A 25893-nucleotide genomic window follows, 5' to 3' on the forward strand; every position below is an offset into this window, starting at 1 on the left:
TTTAACCGCTCTGATCTACAGGCGGGAAACAATCCCCATCCGAGAGAGAGATCAAAACATTTCGAATGTAGTTCATCTCCCGTCCCTGTGCTGTTTTTGTTTACCGTGTCGTTGGGTTATTGACGCAAGTAGTTCGCGAGTTCTTCCAATCCGTTCCTGAGTACGACATCGACTTCTCCACCATCTCGTTTCGATTTGACTTCGGCCCCTCCTCCTTCGACTCCTCGATCTTCCGTCCTTCTCGGAATATAGATCGTCTTGAGCTGTTGTTCAAATTCCAAGGCAGTCAGTACTTGCATGTCGAAGGGAAAGAGAGAAAGAGGAGACTCAACGCCATAAGAAGCAGCGGCTCTCAGATCATTGACGTGACTCGCAACCATGGCGACTTTGCCTCGTTGAATGTCTTCTTCCGAGTACCCCATCAAGTTTGCCGCTCCGAGGTACATCTTGCTATTCGGTTTGTACGATTGAAGCATGTCTCCTGAGAAGTGTGCATCGAAAGTGAGGTTGTTTGTGCGAGCCTGTCGTCATTCCCCCAAGGATTCAGTCAGCGTCGTCCAAGTAGGGGAAGAGAAACCTTGGGAAGCTGACAATATCGACGAGCAGGCGCAAGTTGCCATTCGAGAGGGTCGCGGTCAAGATGGAAGGTTCGAGTTTACGAATGGCCGACAAACCCATCTTGACATCAGGCCAAGCTGAAACAATGAGTGTGAATTTAGTATACGTGGTGTTTGCGAATGGACAGAGACATCAAAAACTGACTCTCGATCCGGTGCCACAGTTGAACGACTTTGCAGCGTTCGTATTGTGACGACCACAGTTGACCTGCAGCCTCGTACGGCGGCGAATCGAGCAATTCGTTCAAGAGCTGTCGATTCCGATATCCAACGGTGAGGAAAATAGGATAGGGACGGAGGAAATGAGGGATTCGAACCATACCTCGAGGTGCAAATCGTCAATGTTGTTGGGACCTTGACCTCCTGCGGCAATCTCCCGACTAAGTTTTCGATGACTCTGCGTCAGATGTGCAAGGAACGAAAGGAAGGACAAGTCGGACGACTCACGTGCGCTTCATGTACCCCTTCCTCCAATCCCTCGTCAACGCGAGCCAATCGAGTTCCAGGATCTCGATCGGAACTGTTTTCGAAACGTATCAGCGAACGTAGACGAGAGAGGGGGAGGAGGTGGGGGGAAAGGGACTCACTGCGGATGCCGAGATGACTAGCTCCAGCGGGTCCGGCCGATTTCGCTTTCGAGTTGTTACGAGCTTTCGCCTTGAGCGCTTTCGAGATGGAAGTTTCCCAATCGGTCAAGGTACCAAACGTGTCGAACAAGAGGCATCGAACCCCCTTGAGCGGTGAAACGGACGTTGGAGTCGAGGTGGTCATGGTTGGAATCCGAGAGAGTTGACGCGAACGAGAGACGAATGGAATCGACGTCAAAGGTCGCAATCGGAAGGACAGGTTGACGAAAGAGGTTTGCAAGGTCCACGCGAGGGGAATCGAGTGCGTCGAGCGAGCAGTGCGAGGAAACAGATGGCAGGAGGAACGCAAGTGCGGGGTAAGGCTAACTAACCTTTGCCGCAAGAAAAAGGGGGGTTCTCGTGCGACACGTCATGCATATGCTGTTGTATTTGCGACCCTCTTTCTCTCTTCTCTCTTCGATACTGTAGCATCAGGTTCGTATAGAACAATCATATAAATACAACAAGCGCAAAGGACTGGAATCGACAAGACCGGGCCTAACGATCGAACCGTTCACGAAATGTACACCTGGACATACAACGCAACGATTAATGGCTCGAGACCTTGGCACCACAGAGCGAGTCGATAAACCAAAACTGACCTTTTTCATCTCGCTGCGATCAAATTCTTCTCCCGTTACCGGATCGAACAATTTCGATTCTGGATGTTGTGCCACCTGAAGCTCGAGACCCTGGTACGAATCGCGCGCGACTCGCAGAATTCAGCATTCGGAAAGGGCTAATATCGCAAACCTCGAGGAGTGGACTGACCTCTTTCGAGTACACTCTTCCTTCGCCTCCTCCCGCGATACCTCCTCCACTCCCGACCCTACTCACGAGCGCGACGAGCATACCCCCTTCGCCTCCATCGCCTTCAACGACTCGACCCGTGATTGAACAGACGATCGTCGAGTTTGTGTGGTGCGAGTACGGGACGGCCGGTGCGAGCACTTTCAACGGCGAGTTGCACAATGGACATTCACTGCCCGTCTTCGTCGCAATCGCATCGTGATCAGACGCAGACGACAACTCTGATGCAGCTGTTGTCGATGCGGGCGGTAACGAGGGTTTCGTCAGGATCAACTGGCCGGTCGCCGAGATCGTCAACGTGCCTCCCGAACGCGCGATCGCATGTTCGCCTTGTCCTGGAATCGGAGTCGGTGGCAACGGGCAGCAGGTTGGAGTTTTGAGAGAAGCGAGTCCCGCCTGCAACGACATGTGCAGTAGTGGAACCGAAGGGAGAGAGTGCAACGTGAGGAATGTCGTGCGGAAAAGTCGAGACAGGTGCGCCCAACGATTGGGAGAGTACAACTCCTGCAACACCTCGCGACGGGTAGATCAGTACTCGAACACGCCGAGAGGGGGAGAGGGGGATCCCTCGCGCAGAACGTACCGCGTAGATGCGGCAGGTCGTTTCGGGAGGGTAGGCCAGCAGGGCCATGACGCGTTTGAGCTCTTGCATGGGATCCATCTTGTGGTGCTCTGCGTCTGTACCGGATGCAGGGGTTGCGAACGAGGTGGGAGGTTCGAATTCGTTGAGGCTGGAAGGGGCGAGGTTCTTGCGAGCGTACGCGATCGCCGCGGGGAGGTTGCGGGACCGACACAGCTCGATGAACGACTGGAGGTGGATCGTAAACTCGAGTGGAGACTGCCAGGTCGGATTCGGGAGCGGGGGATCAGCTACGTCTATACGTAGGAGTAGAATGGGATGTACCTTGAGCTTTTTGAGGGCGGTGCGGTTCTCGCCGACCCAGTTGAGAACCTGTTCGAGGTTCTCGCGTGCGAGTGCATCTTCGACGGCGGCCATCTCGTCCCACAGTTCGGTGTCGACGAGGTGCTCGACATGCTCCTCGCGCGCGAGGACCCGAGCACTGTGCTTGAGCGGAGGGGAGGACCTGAGCATGTAGTCGACGAGGTGATGCGACAACCGCGTGCGGGCCCAGGGGGCGTGCGATTCGTGCTCGAGAGTCGGTGGCACGGCGTCGAGGTGCTGGATGCGCGCGTTGATCATGTCGGTCGTGAGCTGAGTCTGACGTTCGAGGTCGACGAGTTTGCGCTTGAGTCCGCGCATGCGAGAGAGCATCGCGTCGACTGACTTGAGGACGGCATCGCGCTGGTCCGGGTCGAGGGGTTGGGCGGGGGCAGCGGCGGCGGCACGAGCCGAGTTTTGGAGGACTTGGTCGAGGTCCTTCTGCAACTGCTGCAAGTTGTACTCGTACGTCTTGGCGGTAGTCTTGTGCAGCTTACGCAGGGTGTCGAGGGGGGCCTGGCAGTACGAGGGACGCCTTGAGTCGAGAGGTCCGACTCGAAGTGGGGGAAACGAGAGCACGCAGGAGGCGACACTCACGCGTAGCAGATCCTGCTCGAGTAGGAGCACCTGGTCTGGATTCAACTTGGTCGCACTCATGATCGAAAGGACAGTCGAAAGCGGGGGAAAGGGTTGATGACATCTGCTTTCGAGGTTCGAGTCTCACAATTCGCGTCTCATCTGATAACCGCACTCTCGCATGTCGCAGCCTCCGCCCGCGCGTCGGAAGGACGCAGATCCTCCCCTGATACCAACAGACATCATCGATGCCCCGACTCAGCGCCTGTACCTCGTCGCCGCCCTCGTGCTCGTGCAGGCGTACAAACTATCGCATTTCCTCTCTCACCCCGAACCGATACCTGCCGGTGCTGCACCTTTGCTCGACCCGAACTGGACTCTGTGGCAGTGGATCGCGATCGACTTTGTCACGCTGCAGGTCGTCAGACGCCTGCGCATCCCCAGGTTCGCCTGGGGCTGGAAACCCACCTGGGCCCTCGTCGTCGCCCTCACCGCGCTCGACTACGCCCTCTTTGGACGCTGGACCGTCAGTCGGATCCCCCGAGAACTCGCAGCGGTTGAAAGCTGATGTATCTGCCCGCGATTGACCAGTTCTCGGCTTCCATCTTGCTTCCGACCTCGATCAAATCCCTCGTGACTCACTACTCGTCGACCACAGAGAGATCTGTCAGGCTCTCAAAAGTCGTCGGCAGCAAGGGCGCTCACTTGGGAGGCCAGTACACGGTCCACATCCTCGCAGTCTCGCAAGTCCTCGCTCGTTCGTCACCAAGCTGCGCTGCCCCTCTGACCTATTTGCCTGTCATTCAGAACTGCCATCTTGAATCCCCTCTCGTCAACGTACTGTCGCTTCGCCGGCTCGCAGGCGTCAGATCCCACCTTGATCCCGCTCCTGCTCAACAACACCTCGCCGTCGAAGCTCACCTACTCTCTCACGTCTCTCACCGACCCTGAATCGACCCGCGAAATCACTGTGCCCGTCTCACAGCTCGTCAAACCTCGCAAGCATCACTTGCCGCATCACCACTACCAGCAACACGCGATCAAGGATTCTTCTGACGAGGACGACGATCTCGCACTCGCGGCGCAATGGTCGCTCACACCCGCCCACTCGCGACCGAACGCTGACAAGAACCTACACCACCCGTTGCCGGATTCTTCCGCTTCGTCTTCTGCCTCGTCGCGCCTGTCCACCTCGCGCGACTCGAACGCCGAGCACGCTCTCGACTCGTCGGATCCACTCTCGAGCCTCTCGCCGAGTCAGTCGTTGTACTATCTCCCAGTTTCGACTCCAGGTCGCGTCGAGCTCGTCTCGATCATCGATACCGACGGTCACCCGATCCGAATCCGACGCAAACGATCCCCGTCTGCGACTTCGCCCACCTCGTACGAGTCGACCCTGATCTCGCACTGTCCTCAAGCCGGATTCGACCTCCAGGGGCAAGATGCGACTCAACATCGGTGTCTCGTCGATCCGAGCTCGTTCGTTGCTGAAGAAACCGTCTCGCTAGGCTTGACTGTTCACGGTCACGAGCCCCTCAAGGTGCAGTGGTACTCGAGACAGGGAGATCCCAAGACTGGGTTCAAGAAAATCGAAACCCTCGAGGGCATTGTCGGACCCACTTCCGATCGTGAAGCGAGGATTCAAGTTCCGTTGAACGTTTCGCTCTCAACTTCGGGCCAGACGCACTACTACATCGATAGAGTCACCGACTCACACGGGAACGAGGTGACTTACTCGGCAGGTGGTGCCCCTTTGCTCGAGCAGACCGTCGCGACGAGATCGGTCGTCGTGCATCGTCCACCCGAAGTCATGTTCGCGGGAGAGTGCTCCAAGGGTGAAGAGGTTCAATTGCTGCACGGTCGCAAGAAGAAGCTGCACATTCGAATCGGTGGATTGCAGGAGGAAGAACAGTACCACGCTCAAGTTGGACTCAAATTCACTCCGATCGCAGCTCCCTCGGGTTCACACGTCGCCGAGACCGGATGGACGAGGCAGATCGAAGCGAAAGGTAGGAATGTCGAAATCGAGGTCGATCAGCAGGGAAGGTACGAGATCGTCAGCGTCCAGAGTCGCTTCTGTCAAGGCGCCGTCCTCGTACCAAATGCGGTGCGCTATCCTTCTCTCCAGATCGATTCATCCGAACACAGGTTGACCTGAGATTTTCCTCACAGTGCACCTTGATCTTGCAACCTCTGCCGACTCTGTCGACGACGTTCACTCCGTTGCATGATCTGTGTTCGTCCCCAACAGGACTCTTGACGACGCTACACTTGACCGGAGTTGCGCCGTTCAGCGTGTCGTACACTTTGAGTCGGATCGTGCAGGGTCGACCTCACTCGACGACTCGTCACGTGCAACGCCTGTCACACTCTCGCGACGAGTTCAAACTCGAACCGGGACCGGGTGAATGGGAAGTCAGGTTCACTCAGATCGAAGACCGGTTCTACAAGAAATTGCCACTCGATCCTACTCGCGAGTTCGACTATGTCAAGCGTATCAAGGTGGACGAAGTCGCTGAAGCGAAATGGAGAGAACGAGAGAAGACGGTTCACAGTTGCGAAGGTGCAACTGTCGGTGTCGACGTTGACCTCAAGGTTAGTTCCCACTTTTGCCCCTCCGAAACAGAGTTGTCGTGGTCAAGTTTTCTTGACGCTCTATTGATCCTGTATAAACAGGGCACTGCACCTTGGACTCTCGAATACTCGGTCGTTGGACAGAAACCTCAGGTGATCGAGGGTATCACCAAGTCACCTCATCACGTCCAAGTCGCGATTCCAAACTTGGTCTCTCAACAAGGTGGCCAGTTTGCGCTTTCTCTCGGTCAGTCTCTCTCTCTCTCTTCTGACTTCTCCTCGTTTCGAGTCGTAATCTGAAACCCCCTGAGAGGCTAACAACGATTGTCGTGAACAGAGAGCGTTCTCGACGCGCATGGTTGTCGCCGACCCCTCACGTCACCCGATCTTGTTGTTGATGTGCGCCGCACGAAACCTAGCGCGAGGTTCCACGGTGCGGAAGGCAAGCGAGAAGTGGTCATCCGTGAAGGCGATGAAGCGCGAATTCCGGTCAGGCTGACTGGTGAAGGAGTAAGTTATGGAAGCATGCCCTGAAAGCCATATGGAAGTGTGACAAGCTGACAAGCGTACGACAATCCGGTAGCCGTGGACGATCACTTACTCTGGACCGACTTCGACTCGACCCGTCTCGTTCACGGCCCACCAACCCAACGTCGATCTCTTGATCTCGTCTGCTCCGGCTGGAACGTACAAACTCCTCTCGGTTCGGGACAAGTTCTGTCCTGGTGACATCGTCGAAACGGAATGGAACGTCAGCATTCTCGAGCGACCCAAGGTCGGACTCGACGTGCAGGGCGGGAAGAAGAAAGGCAACATGATCAAAAAGGAAGGAGTGTGTCAAAACACGGTCGATCACATCGGAATGGTCTTTGAAGGTACGCACGATCGTGTCGTATTTTCCGTGACTGGGGTTGCTGATTGAGCTGCTGCTTGTCTCAGGCAAAGCACCTTTTAAAGCGACCTACACCCTTGCCAAGAACGGGCACTCGCACGACTCGAAAGTCCACACCCTGCAAGCGATCCAACCTCGAGCATCCCTCACTCTGTTCACCGCCGATCCTGGCCACCACATTTACGAGATTACCGGAGTCTCGGACTCGTTGTACACCTCTACTTCTTCGGCCGGTCTCGTCGCGCCTTTCAAGGTTGAGCAAGAGGTTTGGGCGCTACCCGAGGCTCACTTTTCGCATCCAGCGAAACATGGGTTCTGCGTGCACGACGAACTCGCTTCAAGGTCTTCCGACGATCTCGTACTCGAACTTGCAGGACAAGCACCGTTCTCGGTCGAACTCGAAGTGAGGGAAGAAGGCAAGAGGGGTACGAAAAAGTTCACGGTACCCGACATCAAGTCGCACCGCTGGCCCGTCTCGCTCCCGTACAAGCTCAACACTCCAAACCCTCACTCGATCGCGGTCAGACGCGTCGTCGATGCTCATGGATGCGAGTCGCGATTCGATTCGGCTCCTTCATCCGCGTCGTCTTCTACGGTCGCTGCGTCGAAAAAGTCAAACTTTGCTCGACTCTCGGTTTCAGAAACCGCCACGATCTCGCCAGTCTCGTCTCAAGTCGATCACTGCGTTGGAGATTTCCTCGATTTCGTCGTTCAAGGGTCTCCACCGTTCACGGTCAAGTACGAGTTTGATGGGAAGAAACATTCGGTACCGCTCAAAGGGAGTCAATTCCAACGACTCGCGACCGAGGAGGGCACCTTCCGAGTCTTGAGTGTTGGACACGGTGAAGACCAATGTCGATCCAACAGCGTTGATCTGTAAGCGCCCATCCCGTCTCTCTTGCTCTCTCTTGTCATGGTGGCAGCCGATACTCACGCATCGAACAATGCTTTTTTTCCAGCGTCAAACGTATCCATCCAATTCCGTCTGCTAAGGTTTCGACTGGTGAATCGATCGTCGTCGATATCCGAGAAGGAGATCAAACCGAAATCGTCTTCTCCTTCACTGGAACCGCACCGTTCTCGTTCACTTACTCTCGACGAGCACCTCAAGATCGAAGCAAGGACAAGAAAGTGCTCGAAACTCACACTGTCACGTATGTTACATTCCCCTTCCCGACAACAACCAGCGAAACAAGAACGCGCTAACATCGTTGTTTTCCTTGACAACTCAGGGGTATCCAAGAAAACACGTATTCGATCTTGACCTCTCAGGAAGGAACGTACTCGGTCTCGTACATCGCGGACAAGTACTGCTCTTATCCACCAGCATCCAAATCAGGCGCAGTCGTGAGATGAAAAAAAGAATGACTTCGCAAAGGCGGGAAAGATGAGAGAAGTAGGCGCGGAAAACTTGTACAAATGGAAGAATGGGCTGTTCAGAATGGAAGAGGAGGAGCGAAAGGGGAAAGACGAAAGAACAGCCCATCAATCACTGCAACGCAAACACCGGATTTCTTGATACCCCATTCTTATTCATTCGACGCGCGAGAGAAGCTCAGGTAGACCGCGGCGATACTTACCGCCCGAATAGGAGAACGAAAGAACAAAGTAGCAGTACTGAACAGGACAAGGTGAGAGTAAACTACAAAGAGGGGCAGATCAAAGCTGAGAGCTCGGGCGCTCGGGCCTGGCTAGTTCCGCACGTCGGCTGGTCTCTGGTACGCCTCATCACTTCCACCACCGAGGAGCCAGCTGATTGATTTCCTGAATCCGCCCCTCTTCTGGGGCTCATGCGGATTTGCTGGGAATTCGGGGAAGAAGACGGGAGCATCGAAATGATAAGAAAAGGTAAAAGGACGCTGAGTCTGCAGGAAATCCAGACGTTCCGGCTGTGTCGATTGCAGCGTGATCAGTCTACGGGGTTCACAATCCGTCCGTGGAGGGCAAAGGCAACGAACCCAGACGATTGCGATGAAAAGGTCCAAAGCTGCAGCATGATGCTTGTCACGATCATTCTTTCTCGTTTTCCAGACCCAATCCCGAATCTCTGCATAGTCTTTCCTATCAAGAAACGTCCTCCATTCTTGACGAACCTGGGACGAGTCGAGCGAGAACCTCTCGACGGCGGCAGATGCATATTGGTTGACAGCTGCGTATTTGTTGACTGCGAGATGCAGGCCGTGAAGTACCAGTAGCTCGTTCCAGTAGGCAGACTCGCGCGCAGCGTCCTTCTTCTTGTTCGAGGCAAGACGCAAGAGCGTTTCGGACAGCAGGACAGACGGGTCGGCCGTCACAACGGCGTAGCCTCCGTATCCACTAAGCGGCCTGTATGTGAGCGTCGAAGCGAGCGGCGGAGATGCCAACGGACCTTGGAAGGTGACGCGACACTTGAAGCCGCTCCTCTGACAGCCGGTTGCTAGCGAAAGCCAAATAGTCTGTCAGCGAGAGCTCACAATTGGAAGCGATCTAGGGACTCAGAGCCGAACGATCACTGGTACCGAAGAGCCTCTGCAAGAAATCCGATCTTTCATGGGTCCTAGCTTGTTCTCCGTTCGAGTGTAAGTTGACGACTCTGAATTCGAGTACCTGTGCGTCGGACGAAGATAGATCAACACGATTTTACCGCCGGCCGCCACGGCGCCGCCGAGCTCACGGGGTTTGGGTGCGAGCGGAAGCTAAAAGACATGAATTGGCGTTTGTCGATGTCTTCCCGCAGTCGACTCTTGCGCACGGGGTTCAGATTGTACGCGTACTTGTAGATGCAGTCGTACCACAAGTAAACGGCGATCGGTCCGTGAAGGACGACCTTGATGTACCTGAACTCATCGATATCCTCCTTGAAAACACGCTGGTTGTATTTGCGCAAGTCCTTGGCGAAGGACTTGCATGCTTCAAGAAGGTCGTGAATGTCAGAGCCTGGCATGTCAAGCTGGTCGCAGAGGATGAAAGCGAAGCTGAAGGAGCGGTCAGAGGCAAAAGACGGGCTCGGTTCGAGCGGCTTCCGTTCTTGCTCCGAGGAGACAATATGTGTGCCCGAACCTCATCCATCTGAACGAGGTTGTGGTATTTCGCCGACAAATACTGCTCGCATCCACCAGCATCGAAATCAGGCGCGGTCACGAGATTAAAGAAAGAAAGAATGACCTCGCACAGGAGGAAAGTAGGGAAAGAGGAGAGGAGACGGCGTGGGAAACTTGTACAAATGGAGGAATGGGCTGTTGAGAATTGGAGAGGAAGAGGGGAAGGACCAAAGAACAGCCTAGAAATCACTGCAACACAAACCACCGGATTTCTTGATACCCTATTCTAATTCCATTCAACGCGAAAAGAGCTCAGGCAGACTTTGGAACACTTGCGAGTCGGATAGGAGAACGAAAGAACGAAGTAGCAGTACTGAACGGGACAAGGTGAGAGTAAACTATCGAAAGGGGCAGATAAAGCTGAGAGCTCGGGCGCTCGGGCTTGGCTAGTCCCGCACGTCGGCTAGTCGCTGGTCCGCCTCATCACTTCTTTCCTTCCCCTGCAAAAAGCCGCTTGACGACGTTTACGATTCCGTGCCTCTTCTGGGGATCATACGGTCTCGCTGGAAGCTCGGAGGGGTAGGCAGGATCATCGAGTCGGTGAGTAGCGGTGGAATCTGACTGAGTCTGCGGGTGAATATGTTGCGGCTGCGTCAATTGCAGCCAGATCAGTCTGCGGAGTTCGGCGAGATCGTAGAGGGCAAAGGCAACCAACCGAGACGATTTCGATAAAATGGTTCAGAGCTGCTGCATGATGCTCGTCGCGATCACTCTGTCTAGTGGTGTGGACCCAGCGGCGAATCTCTGCATAGTCATCATTATCAAGGAAAGTCTTCCATTCTTGACGAACTTGGTCCGGCTCGAGCAAGCACCTCTTGACGGTGGCAGGTGCAGATTTGTGGGCAGCCGCGTGTTTGCCGACTGCGTCATGAAGACCGTAAAGTACCAGTAGCTCGTTCCAGTAGGAAGACTTCGGCGCAGAGGCCTTGTTCGAGGCAAGATGAAGGAAAGTTTCGGCCAGGAGGAAAGACGGGTCGGCGACTTCAATAGCGTACCCTCCGTATCCGCTCCGGTGCTCGTAGGTGAGCGTCGACGCGGGCGGCGGGGTTTCCGCAGCATTCTGGAAGGTGACGCGACACTTGAAGCCGCTCCTCTTATAGCCAGTGTCTAGCGGAAACGCCAGAGTCTGTCAACGGAATCTCACACCTGTTAACGACGGACGGGTTCTAAGACGCACCATCAGTGGTACCGAAGAGCTCCTGCAAGAATTCCGATCTTCCATCGGGCCTAGCTTGTTCTCCGTCAGAGTGGAAGTCGAGGACTATGAGATCGAGCACCTGTGCGTCGGGCGAAGAGAGATCAACGCGATGTCATTGTCGCTGCCCATGACGATGTCGTCGAGCTTACGGGATCTGCGTGCGGGCGGTTAACAAAAGTCATCAACTCGTGGTTGTAGATGTCTTTCCACAGTCCGCGCTTGAGGATGGGGCTGAAAAGAACGGCGTAATGGTTGATGTAGTCGCACCACAAGTAAACAGCGATCGCTTCGTGAAAGACGACCTTGATGTACTTGGACTGATCCTCCTTGAAAACACGCTCGTTGTATTTGCGCAAGTCAAGGACAAAGTATGTGCATGTCTTTATAAGGTGGCGAACTTCGTTGCCTGACATGTCAAGCTTGATGTACGGTAGAGAGAAAGCGAAGCTGAAGGACCGCGCAGAGGCAAACGACAGGTCGGCTCGAGCGGCGTCCGTTCTTGCTCCGAGGAGAATATGAGCTCGAACCTGGTCCGTCCGTCCAAGACTGTCTTTTACGGGGTCGTTCCATATCGTTGCCGCCGGTATACCTTGACGCGGGACATGCAGACTTGGTTTCCGACAGACTTGAGCTTGCGCTGTCCTTTACAAAGGTCAGGCCCGGATCACCAAAGGACAAAGGAAGTACAGAAACCCTGATCGTGTTCCGGTGTAGTAAAGAAATATGCTGAGAGCCAAGAGGGAATCTCCGAAGAGCGAAGGACGCTGATCGAAGCTGCCATGGCCCAATGATGGCCAGAACAAGATCAAGAAGAACAAGATATAGGGACGAAGTGATGGGAGGCATCGACGAGTCTAGGCCTAGGCGTCGTTACCCCTCACAGGCTGGGCGCAGTATCGGTCAAGGACTTCTTCACTCAGATGGATCTGCGATGAACGACATGGACCCTGTTCGAGGCGGTGTACTGTAAAGCCGGAGTCAGCGTCGATCGAACGGGTTACGCTCTTGACGACGGCTCGTGAGTTGTCGCTGAACTTCTGCAACTCTAGCGGTATAAAAGTGGAAGTCGTGCTTGTCGCGAGTGAGCGTGAAGAAGGCAACGTTGACTGATTAATCGGGACGGATTGACGGCTGCTCTCGAGTTGGCCTGAGCCTCGACTCTGCATCAGGATCAAGTACGAACATGGCACTAGTGAGTTAGGTGCTCGGTATCAGCCATCATGTCGTGCTCAAGGTTGCTCCCCACAGACCCCCAGGTCAGCCGCCGTGTTTCTCCTCGACTGCAATGCCTCCATGAATCGGCTCCATTCGGTCCGGGATGGGCTAGGTGAGCATGCGAGCTCGAGATCGCGCCCGGCGTTTCAGGTTGCTCAGGAATACATCAAAGCGAAGATCGTCCAGCGGGTGGGGCTTCCCTCTGCTCGTACGCATCACGCCGCTTGCCCTGGACTGACTCGCTCTTGTGTCCAGATGATTCGCGATTTGAAGACGCTGCCGTGTGCGGTCCTCGCGTTCGGTCACCCAAAGACCAAGAATATCTTGACGACCAGGCTCAAGGAGACCGCGCGAGAAGCCGGAGAGCCGTTCGTGCGCGAGAACGACCTCTATCGGGGCATTTACGAGCTCATTCCGTTCGAGTTTGCACCCGACACGAGCACCCTGCAACGCATCGACCAAGCCGCGGCCGGTCAAGGCCACAACGTCGACAGTGACTTTTGACCCTCGGGCTCTCTCCGCTTACGTCTCGGGCTGACATGAAGCGACGCTTGCTCCAGTCCACAGCGCCATCATTGCTGGCTTGGAAACGCTCGATGCTCAACCCGCCGTCGCCAAGTACCCGACAAAAGAGATCTTTGTCCTGACCGACGGCGAGACAGAATCCGATTGGGATGGCTGGAAAGGAACCGCCGCGAGGATGAACGAGCGAGGAGTATCCCTCAAAGTCATGTCCGTCGTCTGTCTTTTCCCCGGCGATCGCTGCACGTCCTGATCCCTTCTTTCGATTCTCGCCGCTAGCGGAGTCAGCATCGACGACGAGTACATGGACTTTGCCGAAAAGGACAAGTCTGACGTCAAGGTTAGCTCTGCCCTTGATCCCAGTGCAGCGCCTACGCCCGCTGACTGTACCTGGTGCGACAGCGCGAAAACGAGCAACACTTCCATCAGATCGTCAGGAAGCTCAACAAGGCGCAAGGACCTGGCACCTCGCTGGTAGCCAACGCAAGTCGAGCGATTGCAGCCACCGCGGCACCGAAACCAAAATCGACCAACTCTCGCGCGGACAGTATGTCGCTCAAGCTCGGCGACTCCGACAGTCATCCCGACAGCTCGCTCGTGATCCGCATTGACGTCAAGAAAGCTGTCGTTCCTGCCTCGATTCCGTCAATGAAGAAGATGAGTCTCGCTGGGTTCGAACGCATCCAGCAATCACAGCAGACGAGCCAACCTGCCGAACCCCCTGCGAGGGGACAGAAGCGAGGCTTTGAGGACATGCTTGACAGCGATTCCGAGAAGCCATTCGACGTCAAGCCTCGGAATGGTAACTTGAACAAGATCGGAACAACCTTTGATAACACCCTGCGATCAGCCGGTCTGCAGGAATCAAAGGACGATGATGCCGATCTCGCCTCTCATGCCGTTACGACCGAACGTCGGTATTTCTATCGCCCAGTCAACAAACCACAGGATCTTTCGGGCGAGATCAAGGTCAAACCGAAGCCGATCCTCGGAGGTGCCTCTGATGAAGAGATGGATGCAGACGGGCCCGAGGAAGATCGCAAAGAGATCGGTGACGACGCAACTCTCGTAGATGCATATCACTATGGCGGCGATTTAGTCAATATGGGAGACTATGATGACGATTTTGGCAAGCTGGGAGGACTCACGACCGGAATGGAGGTCATTTCCTTCATGAAGGTCTCAGACGTGCGGCTTACATACTCATACTCATCCAGTTGCGTCTTGCTGACTGACTGTCCAATGTCCCGCACAGTTACGATACGACTGGCGAATGGGCGATGTATTTTATGTTTACGCTTCGAGCGGTCAATCCGGGTCCGAGCGACTCTTCTCTGCATTCGTCAATGCCATGGAAGAACGGCGATCATGCGCGATCGTGCGTTTCGTCAAGAAAGGCTTCAGGTCGAGCAAGACTGGCAACCAAGTCATGCCAGATCCGCAAGTCGGTATCCTCTTTCCGGCCACAGATCCCGAGGCCAAGTCCGAGTTTTGCTACTACATTCGTGTAGGCTTTTCCCGTTACAGGCTGAATTACCTCGCTCAAGTTTTGCTCACCTATCACATCCTCCACAGTTGCCCTTTGGTGAAGACATTCGCTCGCCCGGCTTCCCCTCCTTGGCAAACCTGTTCAACAGCAAAGGCATGCGCATCGATGCTCACCCTCTCCTGCCCACCAAGTCGCAAGAACAAGCGATGGACGACTTCGTCGATGCTATGAGTCTCGGAAAGCTGACCGAGGTGGACGAGAATGGGTGCGTCCACTCCATCGAGCCGTTCAACTCATTTCTGAGCTGAAAGTCCGAGATTATACAGCGTGGCGAACCCCTGGTTCAATATCTTCGAGTCGTTCTCGCCAGCGATACACAACATCCAAAACACGCTCATGTTCCGCCTCAGTAATCCCGATGGCGATCTGCCGCCGATACATGAATCGCTCTTGCGGTACATGGACCCACCTCAGGAACTCGTCGAGTCTGCCCTCGAAGCGAAAACGGTTGCGATCGCCGCGCTCAAAGTGCTTGTTGGTGGGTCCAAAGAGCTGCTCATCTCTCGGATGCTCAGACATTGAATCCGCCTTGTGTGTCCGCTCCAGCCCCACCAAAACCGAAAAAGGTCACGAAAGCGAATGAGAACTTTGTACAACCTGACGAGGAGAACGCGGCACGGGCGCACGAGAATCTTTTTGGAATCAAGGCGCCAGCCGAAAAGGCGAATGCGTCGAAAGCGCCTCGCGTATCGCAAGTCAAAGTCAGTGCCACCGGCATCGAGGTGAAAGATTCGCAGGAAAGTCAAGCACAGCAAATTGCTGCACCTGTCGCAGCAGTCCCTGCCCCGGCGAAAGACGAAGACGGTCCAAAAGACAAAGACGAAGAGCCTGAAGAAGAACTCGAAGAAGAGCCCGTCACGGAAGACGAGGATGAGGCTGAAGATGCATCATTCGCCACAACACCTGCCACATCTGTCTCGCTTAATGCTCAACACACCGGCACTTCGATTGCGGAACTCGTTGAGAACGCTCGGCGTCTCGTCGACACTTCTTTCAGTTCTCAAAACTTTGCGAAAGCTTCGTCCGAGCTTCAGAAAGCAAGACAGGAAGCAAAAGAGGTGAGAAGCTGATCAGAAATGTTTGCGCTTCGATGTCTGACCTGATGCTCTCGCAACAGTCTTCAAATGCTCCGGCATACAATATTGCTTTGCGCGCGTTTGTCGCGTACCTTGCATCGCACAAGCATCGGGACTACCTTGCACGCATCGAACGTGAAGGCTTGGGTCTGCTTGTCGGCGGTGGCACAACCGAAGCGGATGCGGAGAACTTTCTACAGGCTCTGATCTGATGAGAAGAGGAATGTGCCTCGTGAATCGTGGCGTTCAGTTCCTGCTTGTTGTACTTTTTCGTGCTTCTTCACTTGCAAAACCATGTCGTTGCCTCCCGTCTCCTTCTCGGTGGCCGTCTGCAAAATCCAGTCAAGGCCGATTCATTGCATTGTGATTTCGCGCTCGTCCTCTGTGTCGCTTTCACTATCCTCTTCGCGAACGTAATACTTGTACCGCTGCCCTCTCCTAATTCGATTTCCTTCCTGATCGAGTTCTCCTTCACTCACCATCTCTTCTGCATAAGGGTCTCCTTCCAGTTCCTCTTCCCGTTCAAGTGCTTCCCAGTCCTCCTCTCGATCGTCAATCCGAGATGGTGCTGGTTGCGGTTGGTAGAACCTCGGTTTGATCTCGTACCCTTCGCTACCCCGTCTGATCCTGACAGCTCGTTCAGGATCGATGTCTTCTTCGTCCTCGCTGACCTCGTCGCCGTCGCCATCGCCGTCGCCATCGCCGTCCAAGTGTGTCGTTCCTGATTCCGTTTGATTCCGTCGGCGGCGTTTCATGAGGGATCCGAGCGGGACGTCATCTTCGTCTCGATCTTCAAAATCGCTCAATTCGACGGAAGGGCTCGAAGAACGGCTGCTACTCGTCGCAGAAGAATTCGAACTCGGCGGTCGTTCGGTCGATTGAATTCGTTGCCTCAGCTCGGTTTGGGCCGATCGAGGTTCACCCGTCAAAAGCGGATTGAGACCGGTGCCGTACGTGAAGGGAGATCCGGTTGGTTTTGTCGGTCTCTTCTGACGAGGTTTGACGAATTCATCCCGTGGTGGCCAGAGCAGTTGTTCGTGAGGGTCTGTAGGCAGCCACGATGATCAAGGGAGTAAATCGAGGAATCAGCCACCTGACCGCTCAAATTCTTTGCCGTCCGGGGATCGGGTTGATTAAGGCACATGGTGAGAGGGGGGAAAAAGGGTTCTGACCCGGATCATCTAGTTCGAGTCGCTCTCGTCATCCGACTCTTTGTCCTTCTCCGAGCGCTTGAGGGTTTTCCTCCACCATCGACGACCACAACAGCGATAACTTCGAGGTTTCCACTCACCGATCCCTGTGCCAACTTTGTAAGTCAAGCCATTGCCCGGTGCGGATTGAGGGAACCACCACGACCATGGGTTCGGGCCCAACACATCCTTGAGGTTGTTCCAATATCCCAGATGATAAGGGTATCGATACTGTCGATCGAAACACTGTTTCAGCTCGTGAAGAAAGGAGGGATTCCTGTTCTTGGTTCCTTACTTGTCTGATCTTGCCTCTTCGTTTCAAGCTCGCCACTTTGTCCTTCTCCCACCCTTCAATCGTAGTCGTGTTGGTGAGCGCAGTCCAGAAGTGAAACAACGAGAAGATCCCGACAATCAGGAGGACCGGGACACAGGCCGTGTAATTCAGGATGAGCATGACGATCTGAAATGTCGTTGGAGCACGCTATCGATCAAATCGCAGTCAAGGATAAGAGATTGTTGTCGTCACAAATTCGAGGGAAAAGTCCTTACCTGAAAGACGGTCACGCCAAACGCTCGTTTCGTGATCATGAACAGATGATAGGAACAGGCGATGTCGACGTAAAACAAGAAGCGCACAAAGTGGCCGTAGTTGTGATGTCCGACACAGTTGTTGACCCATGGACCTATAGGATTCGGCTCAATGGGGGTTCGAAAGCATTTGGAGCGTGATTGAAGAACGAGGACAAACAGTGATGGTCCATTTTGAGAACACAAGTTCTGCATTGTCGGCAATGATGCGCTCTCGGGGGTTTGTAAGCTGGAAGTGGAACCCCGTCAGCTATCAGGGTGACGAGGGTCGAAGGGCACTGTCCTCAGAGTTTCGATTCGCACCTTGACAAGTGCGACAGAATCTAGCAGTGCCTGTCAATTTCTTGACTTCGGCTTGACCCGTCTCGATCTCTCTCCAATCGGGTTCCTGCGTGACGTCCTTTCGTAAGTATTCATCTCCATAACTGACAGAAGAGAATTAGCGGGATGTACCCAGCCCTTCGGAACCGTGCCCGGGTTGGTCGTGACAGTCAGGTAATAGTTCCAATACAAAAGCGCGAGGAGTACGTTGAAGGGCGCCAGGAGTTTGAGTAGGTTCGAATCACGGAGTCCTTCCGGGTACGAAGGCAAGATCACCCAGAGTTGCGAAGTGAATCCGATGAACGAGATCAGCAGCACCGTCCCTCCGACCCTGTTGAAGCCAATGTCGAATGAGTGCAAGCGGTTTAGGAGTCACACTGATGAACAGCACTCACCACAATCTGCCCAGAAGTTTGCCCATCTAGCTCAGTGCGCGAGCAAGAGCAGCGCGCACCTCGGGAATCAAAGTCCGTCTTCAGTGCTGCGCGGTTCGGTCGATTCAGAGTCGGGGTTCACGCAGACCAGCAGGAATGCGCGATTGCCGGACGGGTTGGCGAGAGGGATGAGGCAGGAAAGCGGCGAGAGGGGCAAGAAGAAGGGTTGACTGCGCGCGCGTGCGGGAACAGGGGTTATTTCTCCGACCCCCTCTTCCACGCGCGCGAGCATGTCACTTTCGAAGATAGAGATCTTGCCCAATCACACGGCAGTGAACAAAGCCACTCAAGCCCGTCCTCTCAAAGACAAGACCACGAGGAGTTGCCGTATGCAGAATGTTTTTTGGTGTTGCCCTCACTGCACATCTTTGGGTCAAACAGAGCAAGAAGAGATAGAGGATGAAGAAGAAAGAGGAAAAAAAAAGTCTACAACGCCCCTCCTCCTTCGATCGTGACCACCACCTCGAGCTCGAACATTCCCACGTTCCGGAAAGACCCGATGCGGTTGCCGCTAAAGTCTCCCACCCTGACCCGATCGAGCAGCACGACAACGATTCGCCAGAACTGCGCGGATCACGATCAAAGCTGCGCTGCGAGTCGTCGGAAGGAGAGTGGAAGGCAGAACGCAAAGCGAGCTTGGAATGCGCGAGAGGTCGAACCAGAAGGGGCGAGAGAGACGAGGACAAAATCGAGGTGTATAGGCAGTTGTCAAAAGTGCAAGACGGGAGATAGCGCGGGAAGAGGCGATTTTTGGGTGGGCGAGAGATAAAGAGCGAGAGAAATAAAGATGAAAGAGCTAAGAGCAGAAAGGAAAAGTATGGGGCGGTTCCGAAATTCAAGCCACAGCTTAGAAAGTGACCTGTGCGAATGTGCAAACATGTGATCAGGGTCAGCATTGCTGACGGAGGCGGGTTCGAACTCGAATCGGCAAAACTGACCTGTCCCTTGCCCTTGTAGTCCTTGCTTCCGAGACCGGTGAAAGGGTCCGACTTTTGCTCCTTCAACATCTCGTTCGTCGCTTCTTGCCATTCCTTCGAAATCGTCTTGGGAGTCTCGGCACCTGTTGCGTCGAGCGGTTGGCAAGGGGGACATCGCGTGAACGAGGAAGAGATAGGCAAGAGATTGTCAGCTAAGATGGTCTGCGCGAGTTTGCTACCGACGAGTGTAGGGAGAGTAACGTACCACCTCGTCGGAGGAGGTAGAAGATGAAACCACCGACGGCGACGGCAGCGGCGACACCAGCAACGGTCTTGCCGGCCTCGGCCTTGATGGGCTCACGAGGGCCGTGAGGACCAAAGGCAACGTAGTACGCTGCAATGGATCTCGTCAGCACGCTGGGCGGGAGACGGGAGACAGCGCGGGACGGTAAGGCAGCGTACAGGCCTTCTTCTCATCAAGCGAGAGCTCCTTCCAGTCCTTCTTCTGCAGCTCCTCGAGGTGCTTGAAGGTCTGCTCTTGCTCTGCCGGAGTGAGCGACTTCCACGACGCCTCGATCTGCCGGGTCGCGAGAGCCGCGGGGGAAGCGAGGGAAATCGCGGCAGCGGGTTGGTCGGCGAATGTACGAGAAGTCGCAGCGAGTCGGAGAGCACGGGGATCGATAGATAGAGAGGGTCATCGCAGAGAGATGCAGTAACAATGGATCGGGTCAGCCCCTTGGATCGGCTCGCGTGAGACAGACGAGATCCGGAGAGACGAGATCAACTCACGTTGTTGAGTTGCACGGGCGCAACCGAGGTCGACGCCAGGCGGGCCGAGGTCTGGCGGGGCACTGCGCGAGCGACACGGGCGACGGAAGTGCGGAACATGGTCGCAGACAGGTAGAGGCGGTGGACTGGGGACGAGGGGAAAGGTTCAGAAGCGTGCGAGATTCTGATGGCGAGTCTCTTGTCTCTCTATCTCTCTTGCTCTGCCACCTCTGCTCCTCTCGCTCGCTCTCCTATACGCTTTTACGGTAGCTTTACTGCGATTGAGTTCTTGCTATAGGTCGCCAAGACGGGCAGCTGCCGATTAGCCGCCCGTACCGCGACCATGCCGAACTCAAGCGGTATCCTGCAGCCTGCTTTCTCGTCGAATCGGATCGCCTGTAATGCTTTTCGCTTTGAATGCCTCTGGTCTGATGCGCGGCGGCGATGGATGCGTCTCGATCGCCCGCCCAAACTTTGACTCCGAGTCAGTAGGCCGTTCGGTTCTCGAAGCGATTCGTATTGGAAATCCCCATGCGAGTTATAGCTCAGGACTACACCAACTGGATCACGATCGCCTGCGATCTGCATCAGGTGGGGCTTCGACTACAATTAGAGCGGAGGATTTCGGCTCGATTCCAATCGCAGGTCGTCATCGTGCGCAAGCGCCTTGCTCTTTCGCTCTCTGCCTCCACTTTGTCCGGACTTCTCTGCATTTCTACCAGGTCTCTCTCTTCTCACAGCGATGAACAAGGACAACCTCCCGTCGCGATCGACACCGTACTATAGCGAGTACCAGCGCGAAATCTTCGTCGAGGGCGCAACGACAGGACAGCTCCCGAATTTCTCAACCGATCCCGACGACCTTGAACGGCAGGCGAAAGACACCGTCTCGAAAGGAGGCTGGCTGTACTCGAATTCGAACGCCGGCGTGAGCTGGACTCACCATGCGAACCGCGAAGCGTTCTATCGTTGGCGTCTCGTGCCACGGTTCGTCGGCTTCCTGCGTGGGGCAGAGCTTGCTTCCTGACGAGACCGCTTGACTCAGCATGCTCGTTGACACGAACCAGCGTGACATGTCGTGCACGCTCAAGCTCGGCACTTCGACTTTCCGGTTCGACGCACCGATCGGTTTCGCCCCAATCGGCATCAACAAGTGCGAATCAGACACGGTCCAGTCACATGTCTACCCTGAGCTGATACCCAGACTGAGTACAGGATCTATCATCCTCTCGGCGAGCTCAACTCGGCGAGGGTCGCGCGAGATCTTAATCTCGCGTATTGCCTCTCGACCGCTGGTTCGCAGTCGATTGCCGATGTCGCAGAAGCAAATCAAAGTGGCACGAGGTTCTTCCAGCTGTACTGGCCTCCCGATGACGAGTTGACCATCGACCTCCTCAAACAAGCCGTTGAGCATGGGTACCAAGCTTGTTTCTTGACTCTCGACACTTGGCAACTCGCGTGGCGCCATGGAGACATCTCGAATGCCAACTATGCATTCTACCGCGGAATCGGTTACGAGCTCGGCAAGGCCCTGCCTGTGTTTCAGGCAATGTGCAGAGAGCGAGGCATCGAGCTCGAAAGCAAAGAGGCGGGTCAATTCTGGATTGATCAGGTCTGGTCTGTGCGAATTCCAACTACCTTCGAGAGACGACCATTCTGCAGCTTGTTGACTTTGAAACCGTCCTTTCATATTCAGGCACGGCAAGGCCAAGAGCTGGGAGCAATTGCCGTGGGTGATCAACAAGTGGAAGGAGCTCAGCGGCGGCAAACCCTTCGTACTCAAAGGGATACAAAGTGGTGCGGTCTGAGCAGTCAAGCTGTACCTTTCCAAAGCATCGAGGCGTTTGTTCATGCAGTCTAATCTTGCGCAGTTGCCGACGCTCAACGTGCAGCATCGATTCCTGGCGTCGACGGAATTGTCGTTTCGAATCACGCTGGACGTCAAGTAGACGGAGCAATCGGCTCGCTTGATGCTCTCGATGCCATCATCCAAGCTGGAATCGGCGAGAAACTTGCCGTCATGTTTGACTCGTGAGTAGCTGAGCTCTTTTCGTTGGTTGAGGATACTGAGACCCCCTCATCATGCGGACAGAGGGGTCCGCGAAGCTGCCGATGTCGCAAAGGCGCTCGCGCTCGGCGCCAAGATGGTGTTCGTCGGCCGTCTGTACGTATACGCGATGAGCATCGGAGGCGAGCCTGCCGTCAAGTGAGGTAGTCTCCTTGAAACCTGCACGAATAGCAACCGGCTGACGTGACGATCGCCTCTTTGCGCACCGACATAGGCATGTCATGAAATCGTTGCTGGCAAATTTTGATATCCTCGTGAGTTTCCCGTTCTCAGATGGGCTCTATGGCGCTCATATGGCTTTTCTGCGCCTGTCAGATGAATGTCGGAGGGGTGAGTTCCTCGAACTATCGACTGACGTCCTGAAGAGGCAGAAAGCTCAGCTTGCCTTTTTCCCTTTCGCGGCCCCCAGTTCCAGTCACTTGCGGATTTCAAACGTGATCGTCTCGTGCATGTTCCGCACGCAAGCTTGCCGCCTTCGAAACTTTGAAACCTGTATGCTTTCAATGCTTGTCGCTGTGCTCTGTCTGTAACGATTGTGATGTGAATATTCCGCTGTAACGACCTTCTCCGGTCGATTGAAGGTTCTGGAATTTCTAGAGCCATTGCAGTTCGTGCACGAGAGAGAGCAAAACCAAGAGTAATTACATTACGACAAGAGAGGACATGCGTCAAAATTACAAACAAGGAGGGACCTCAAAGTATCAGGACCTGTTGTATGAGCAGTAATATGGAGAACTAGGAGTTGCGCGAAATCTCTCTGAGAACCAGGGACAACAAAAGATCGAGGAGAAGGAACAAGGGAGGAAGCTCTATCTTATTGACCCTTAATCGCCTTCTCCTCATAATCGCCAGTCTGGTTTCCATTTGCGTAATGATGCGCGACTTCTCCAATGTCCTCGTGTTGGGCGGCGGCTCCGTTGACGGCTTCCCGCGTGTTCGTCACTCCTTCCGAAGGCAATCCGCCATCACCGACTTGCTCGAGGGGGTACGATCGTACCGACGCAGGCTTGATATGTGTCGTAGCAATGCGCGGTAGTCCTTGCGAAGAATCGACTTCTCGGCGGATGTGAACGAAATCGTAGGCAAATTCGCCAAGCTGTTTCGCACAAAGGACGAGTATGAGAACATGATTTGTCTGTCACGTAGTTAAAAAGCACGCTTACCTCTACCTCGTCAACACCAATGATTTCTCCTTCTTCGTCCGTGCGGAACTTGCATCCAGGAATCAAGTTGATGAGGAACATGAGAATGTACGACATCACGAAAGTCCTGATCACCCAAAACGGATCATCTTTGTCAGCTCATTTTCGCTTAGAGGATTTCGCTCGATGACGCGGGTAAGAAAGTTTGGCTCACCATCCCCAAACCGCGCAGATGTAAGCGAGCTGTTTGCCAACTTGAATGTAATTGCCATCGAGCCATCCTCCGTCGATAACGGTGTAGCCATCCGTTGCGGCGATCGAAGCTTGGGCAAAGACTCCAGTAAAGACGAGTCCGACGATACCAGCCACTCCGTCTGAAGAGAATTTGCAGAAGGACAAGCGTCAGCTCTGAAAGCACCAGAGAAACGATGACAGGAATCGGTTACTCACGACAAGCGTAGATATCCATCTGTCAGGCACGAGAGCGAAATAAAGGCAATCAGTCACAGTTGGCGCCGTCTCGGCATTCACACGATAACTCACAGCATCATCGAACGAGAAGAAGCCTTTGAGGGTTGTGAGGGCGTTCGAGATGGCAGCAGCAATGACTCCGATGAAGATCGAAGGACCGTAGCCAACGAATCCAGCAGCGGGCGTCTGCAAATGGGAAGATACGATGAGTACGTCAGGATTCGAAATGAGAGAAAATGACGGATACTGACGATCGCGACCAGCCCGCAAATCGCGCCGGTGCAGTATCCGACCGCACTCCATTTCCTCTCCAACCGCCAGTCGAGGAGCATCCATGCCAATCCTCCGAATCCGGCTGCCAGGTTCGTGTTGACGATAGCGATCGCAGCCTTGACGTTGGCTGCAAACGTGGAACCTCCGTTGAAGCCGATCCATCCGACCCAGCTGATTCAGAGTACATAACAAGTGTCAGTCCTGATGCAATGCTTGAAACAGAAATCCAGTCAGGGAAGACGCACAGGAAGATGGTACCTTGGATGACGAAAGACACGTTGTGAGGCTTGAACGATAGAATGTGGGTACCGAAGCCTCTCCGTTTGCCGAGGAAAATCGAATAGACAAGTCCCGTCACTCCAGAGCAGATCTCGATCGGACCGCCTCCGGCATAATCGAGCACACCTTTGAATGTCGATAAAAACCGTCAGGCGCGTCCTTTGAGCATTAAATCGAAGCCTTCGGGTGACGTACCGTATTTGAAGGCCCATCCTTCAGGAGACCAGACCCAGCGAACAATGACATCGTAGACAAGCGTCTGAACGGAAGAACAGAGCAACATCAGTACCACCCTGGTCCCGCTCGAAAGCGCTCCCAAACTTACGCTCCAGCAGAAGAAGAAGATGCAAGCTGGAAGAATCCTGCCTCGCTCGGCAGCAGCGCCAATGAAGACTGCGGGCACAAGCGCGGCGAACATGTTTTGGTAGCTGTTCGGTCAAAGTGGGCGTCAGCTCAGAGAGCCCGCAGCTCAATGTCCTATTCGTGGGCACGTACATCATATACACGACTTGAGGAACCTTGTTGTTCGCTTGAGGGACCGGGGTCTCATAAACGTGTCGCAGGACGAAGAAGTGCATGTCGCCAAGGAACGGTCCACCGGTGGGCGAGAAGCACAGCGAGTAGCCTGCAGTAGGCGCAAGTCAGATCGCTGGGACTTTCCGCACACCAGTAATGCAGATAATTCACGTACCCCAGAAAAAGAACTGGAACGAGATGATGGCCATTGCGAGCATGGTAAGAAAGAGCACCGCGAGCGCGTTTTTTCTCCGCACCAGACCGGAATACAGGTATCTGGTGGTGCCCGAGAGTCAGCTATCAGGGCTCAAGCGTCAACCGTGCTTGAGAGGAGAGAAAGACTAACCCGACTCCAGGAATCATGAGCCACACGAGAGCGGTACATGTCAACAACCATGCGCTGTCGGAACAAAGTCGAACTAGATCAGTTTTTCTGATGCTATAATACCAAGTGCTCGATCCAAACAGGCCGACGCCAATTTCTCGGCCTATCGTCCATCTGAAATTCTCATCTCGACCGACTCTTTTCTCGTTTACGCAGTCGAGGGAAGAAGTGATGACTGACATGTCTCCTGGGTCATAACTGGCTACGTTGCCGTCTCCATACGTAACAATCATGTCGGTTCCGCCTGGTGCGATTGCGTAGGGTGTTCCTGCCTCGAGCGTCGCCGAGTCTGCCAACAGGTTGCCATAGCTGCGAGCATGAAAGCTAAAGATTCAGCATTGCCCGTCTCTGCAGCGGCTAGCATAGGGAGACCGTAAGAGATAAAAGTAGCAGCGAACGTAATGTTGACCATGTTTCCGAGTAGGCTTCTTTCGATGCGTTTCCTCCTCTGATTCGGATTGTTTTACTTCTGGCTGATTCTAGACGGAGCTCTGGCTGCTCCTTGAGTCGGTAGAGGCGCTTGACGGAACGCGTTGACGCGGTTTCGGGCAAGGAAAGTTCGGGTCGGTCCGGCGCGATTCTTCGAGTGCGTGGGTATACACAGGCAGAAGGTGAAGATACTTCTTATCCGTGAACGAGTCGGTAGAAGGCGCTAGCTGGAGAGGTTGTGCCGAGAACGAGCGAGGAAGAAAGTGAGAGAGAGCGAAAAGATTTCGGGTCGATTAGCGATCTCGGATATTGAAATACGCGCTGGCCCTCTATCTCTATGCAGTCAATCGCTGTCTCGCTCTCTTGTGTCCGAACGTATTCTGACAGGCGAAGTGACCAGGAGACGGACTGCCAAAGTCGTCCGAGTTTGTCGGACA

General features: G+C 54.5%; 9 protein-coding genes across 9 annotated transcripts; 3 read left to right on the top strand and 6 right to left on the bottom strand.

Moving 5' to 3' along the window:
- Positions 1–116: 116 nt before the first annotated feature.
- On the bottom strand, positions 117–1388 carry JCM15063_005333 (uncharacterized protein; the record flags this gene model as incomplete). The annotated part of the gene is made up of 7 exons (XM_076679709.1): positions 117–263; positions 333–521; positions 592–695; positions 763–868; positions 940–997; positions 1065–1137; positions 1205–1388. The coding sequence occupies 7 exons, from the start codon at positions 1386–1388 to the stop codon at positions 117–119; spliced, it is 861 nt and encodes a 286-aa protein (XP_076533109.1).
- A 369-nt stretch (positions 1389–1757) lies between these two features.
- Positions 1758–3650, bottom strand: FYV10 (glucose-induced degradation complex subunit FYV10; the record flags this gene model as incomplete). The annotated part of the gene is made up of 6 exons (XM_076679710.1): positions 1758–1772; positions 1846–1935; positions 2015–2557; positions 2637–2891; positions 2958–3509; positions 3591–3650. The coding sequence occupies 6 exons, from the start codon at positions 3648–3650 to the stop codon at positions 1758–1760; spliced, it is 1515 nt and encodes a 504-aa protein (XP_076533110.1).
- Positions 3651–3750: 100 nt separating this feature from the next.
- Positions 3751–8391, top strand: POM152 (Pom152p; the record flags this gene model as incomplete). Its single annotated transcript, XM_076679711.1, has 10 exons — positions 3751–4095; positions 4161–4312; positions 4377–5676; positions 5742–6164; positions 6246–6390; positions 6481–6653; positions 6727–7018; positions 7083–7911; positions 7995–8189; positions 8268–8391. 10 exons carry the CDS (start codon positions 3751–3753, stop codon positions 8389–8391), a joined length of 3978 nt encoding a protein of 1325 aa, XP_076533111.1.
- Positions 8392–8726: 335 nt separating this feature from the next.
- On the bottom strand, positions 8727–11726 carry JCM15063_005336 (uncharacterized protein; the record flags this gene model as incomplete). The annotated part of the gene is made up of 6 exons (XM_076679712.1): positions 8727–8924; positions 8994–9437; positions 9689–9989; positions 10928–11222; positions 11293–11392; positions 11463–11726. The coding sequence occupies 6 exons, from the start codon at positions 11724–11726 to the stop codon at positions 8727–8729; spliced, it is 1602 nt and encodes a 533-aa protein (XP_076533112.1).
- A 770-nt stretch (positions 11727–12496) lies between these two features.
- JCM15063_005337 (uncharacterized protein) lies at positions 12497–15887 on the top strand (the record flags this gene model as incomplete). Its single annotated transcript, XM_076679713.1, has 11 exons — positions 12497–12505; positions 12562–12717; positions 12784–13021; positions 13089–13260; positions 13330–13390; positions 13453–14238; positions 14306–14557; positions 14626–14804; positions 14866–15077; positions 15146–15657; positions 15717–15887. 11 exons carry the CDS (start codon positions 12497–12499, stop codon positions 15885–15887), a joined length of 2748 nt encoding a protein of 915 aa, XP_076533113.1.
- A 141-nt stretch (positions 15888–16028) lies between these two features.
- Positions 16029–18195, bottom strand: JCM15063_005338 (DHHC family palmitoyltransferase; the record flags this gene model as incomplete). The annotated part of the gene is made up of 8 exons (XM_076679714.1): positions 16029–16720; positions 16967–17096; positions 17161–17346; positions 17415–17548; positions 17614–17682; positions 17757–17841; positions 17907–18105; positions 18170–18195. The coding sequence occupies 8 exons, from the start codon at positions 18193–18195 to the stop codon at positions 16029–16031; spliced, it is 1521 nt and encodes a 506-aa protein (XP_076533114.1).
- Positions 18196–19055: 860 nt separating this feature from the next.
- On the bottom strand, positions 19056–20013 carry JCM15063_005339 (uncharacterized protein; the record flags this gene model as incomplete). The annotated part of the gene is made up of 5 exons (XM_076679715.1): positions 19056–19067; positions 19147–19268; positions 19391–19519; positions 19588–19702; positions 19915–20013. The coding sequence occupies 5 exons, from the start codon at positions 20011–20013 to the stop codon at positions 19056–19058; spliced, it is 477 nt and encodes a 158-aa protein (XP_076533115.1).
- A 622-nt stretch (positions 20014–20635) lies between these two features.
- JCM15063_005340 (uncharacterized protein) lies at positions 20636–22448 on the top strand (the record flags this gene model as incomplete). The annotated part of the gene is made up of 9 exons (XM_076679716.1): positions 20636–20880; positions 20939–21046; positions 21109–21510; positions 21590–21690; positions 21765–21924; positions 21986–22099; positions 22176–22215; positions 22277–22291; positions 22371–22448. 9 exons carry the CDS (start codon positions 20636–20638, stop codon positions 22446–22448), a joined length of 1263 nt encoding a protein of 420 aa, XP_076533116.1.
- Positions 22449–22775: 327 nt separating this feature from the next.
- On the bottom strand, positions 22776–25439 carry JCM15063_005341 (ammonium transporter; the record flags this gene model as incomplete). Its single annotated transcript, XM_076679717.1, has 14 exons — positions 22776–23057; positions 23125–23230; positions 23318–23477; positions 23554–23572; positions 23647–23760; positions 23826–24018; positions 24093–24252; positions 24322–24385; positions 24452–24554; positions 24622–24751; positions 24818–24918; positions 24989–25042; positions 25208–25336; positions 25426–25439. 14 exons carry the CDS (start codon positions 25437–25439, stop codon positions 22776–22778), a joined length of 1629 nt encoding a protein of 542 aa, XP_076533117.1.
- Positions 25440–25893: the final 454 nt, after the last annotated feature.

This window comes from Sporobolomyces koalae, assembly GCF_050403365.1.
Source record: "Sporobolomyces koalae JCM15063 DNA, S_koalae_JCM15063T_v1_ctg26, whole genome shotgun sequence".
Taxonomy (NCBI): domain Eukaryota; kingdom Fungi; phylum Basidiomycota; class Microbotryomycetes; order Sporidiobolales; family Sporidiobolaceae; genus Sporobolomyces; species Sporobolomyces koalae.